Source organism: Catharus ustulatus, chromosome 20 (assembly GCF_009819885.2).
Source record: "Catharus ustulatus isolate bCatUst1 chromosome 20, bCatUst1.pri.v2, whole genome shotgun sequence".
Taxonomy (NCBI): Eukaryota; Metazoa; Chordata; class Aves; order Passeriformes; family Turdidae; genus Catharus; species Catharus ustulatus.
The window spans coordinates 7,446,768-7,447,641 of NC_046240.1; the positions used below are offsets into that span (position 1 = coordinate 7,446,768).

The 874-nt window shown below is 51.6% G+C and overlaps 1 protein-coding gene across 1 annotated transcript; it reads right to left on the bottom strand.

Moving 5' to 3' along the window:
• Positions 1–273: 273 nt before the first annotated feature.
• On the bottom strand, positions 274–631 carry LOC122149443 (small integral membrane protein 36-like). The gene has a single exon (XM_042779850.1). It carries the CDS (start codon positions 629–631, stop codon positions 347–349), a length of 285 nt encoding a protein of 94 aa, XP_042635784.1. The 3' UTR covers positions 274–346.
• Between the last annotated feature and the right edge of the window lie 243 nt (positions 632–874).

Sequence of the window (874 nt, forward strand, 5' to 3'; positions counted from 1 at the left end):
GTGGGATGCTCTGGACAACAGTGTCCCTGCCAAAATAACTGCATGGGACAGCTCGAGATTAAAGCAGGGCCCCTCCTCAGTGCCTGAGGATAACAGCATCACTGCCATAGGCTGCCATGGGCTGCAGGGCAGCAGCAGAAATGGAAATTAGTCCCTTTATGGCTGGCAGGCCGAACTGTGAGCTCATACCCATGCAGAGCACAACTCAACATCAAATGTTCCCCTGAGCGATGGCACCACATCAAATAAATCAGCGTACAGACGTACCTGGGGATCACATCCTCCTGCTGCACACGGGGAGTAAACATAGCAGAGAGGCAGGGGCTGGAGCTGCAGGCAGGGTCCCTCACACCACTGTAGTCCTTTTCCCAGGCAGGTCAGCGGGGTTCTCGTAGGCAGAGATGAGCCCCTTTGCCCAGCGGGTGCCAGGGGAGCCCTGCTGCATCACCACCAGCCGGATCGGGGGCTGGCTGTCTGCAGGGACCTCAGGGGCGTATTCCTTGCTGGGATCCTTCCCTCTGCAGTCATAGAGCACGCAGGAGATCAGGAAAACCAGAAGCAAAATTACATAGCTAGATACCAGAATGATGAGATTCAAGGTAACGGGGTCAATCTCCAGATAAAACTCCATTTGGTCCCATGCTAGTGAGGGCAAACCCGGAGAGTGAAGTTTCATATGCACGAATGAGCAAGTGCTAACTGATCAGAATAGATGTATTGGCTTTGTGGTAAAAATACACTAATCCTCAGGTCTCCTGTAGCAATGGATTTCCCCGAACCGGACGATTAAAGCAGCTCAGTTTAATAACTTAAGCTCCTTCTTTTAATGCCACGTTGCCTACAGTGGCAGAAGCTAAATTTGATTGCTATATTG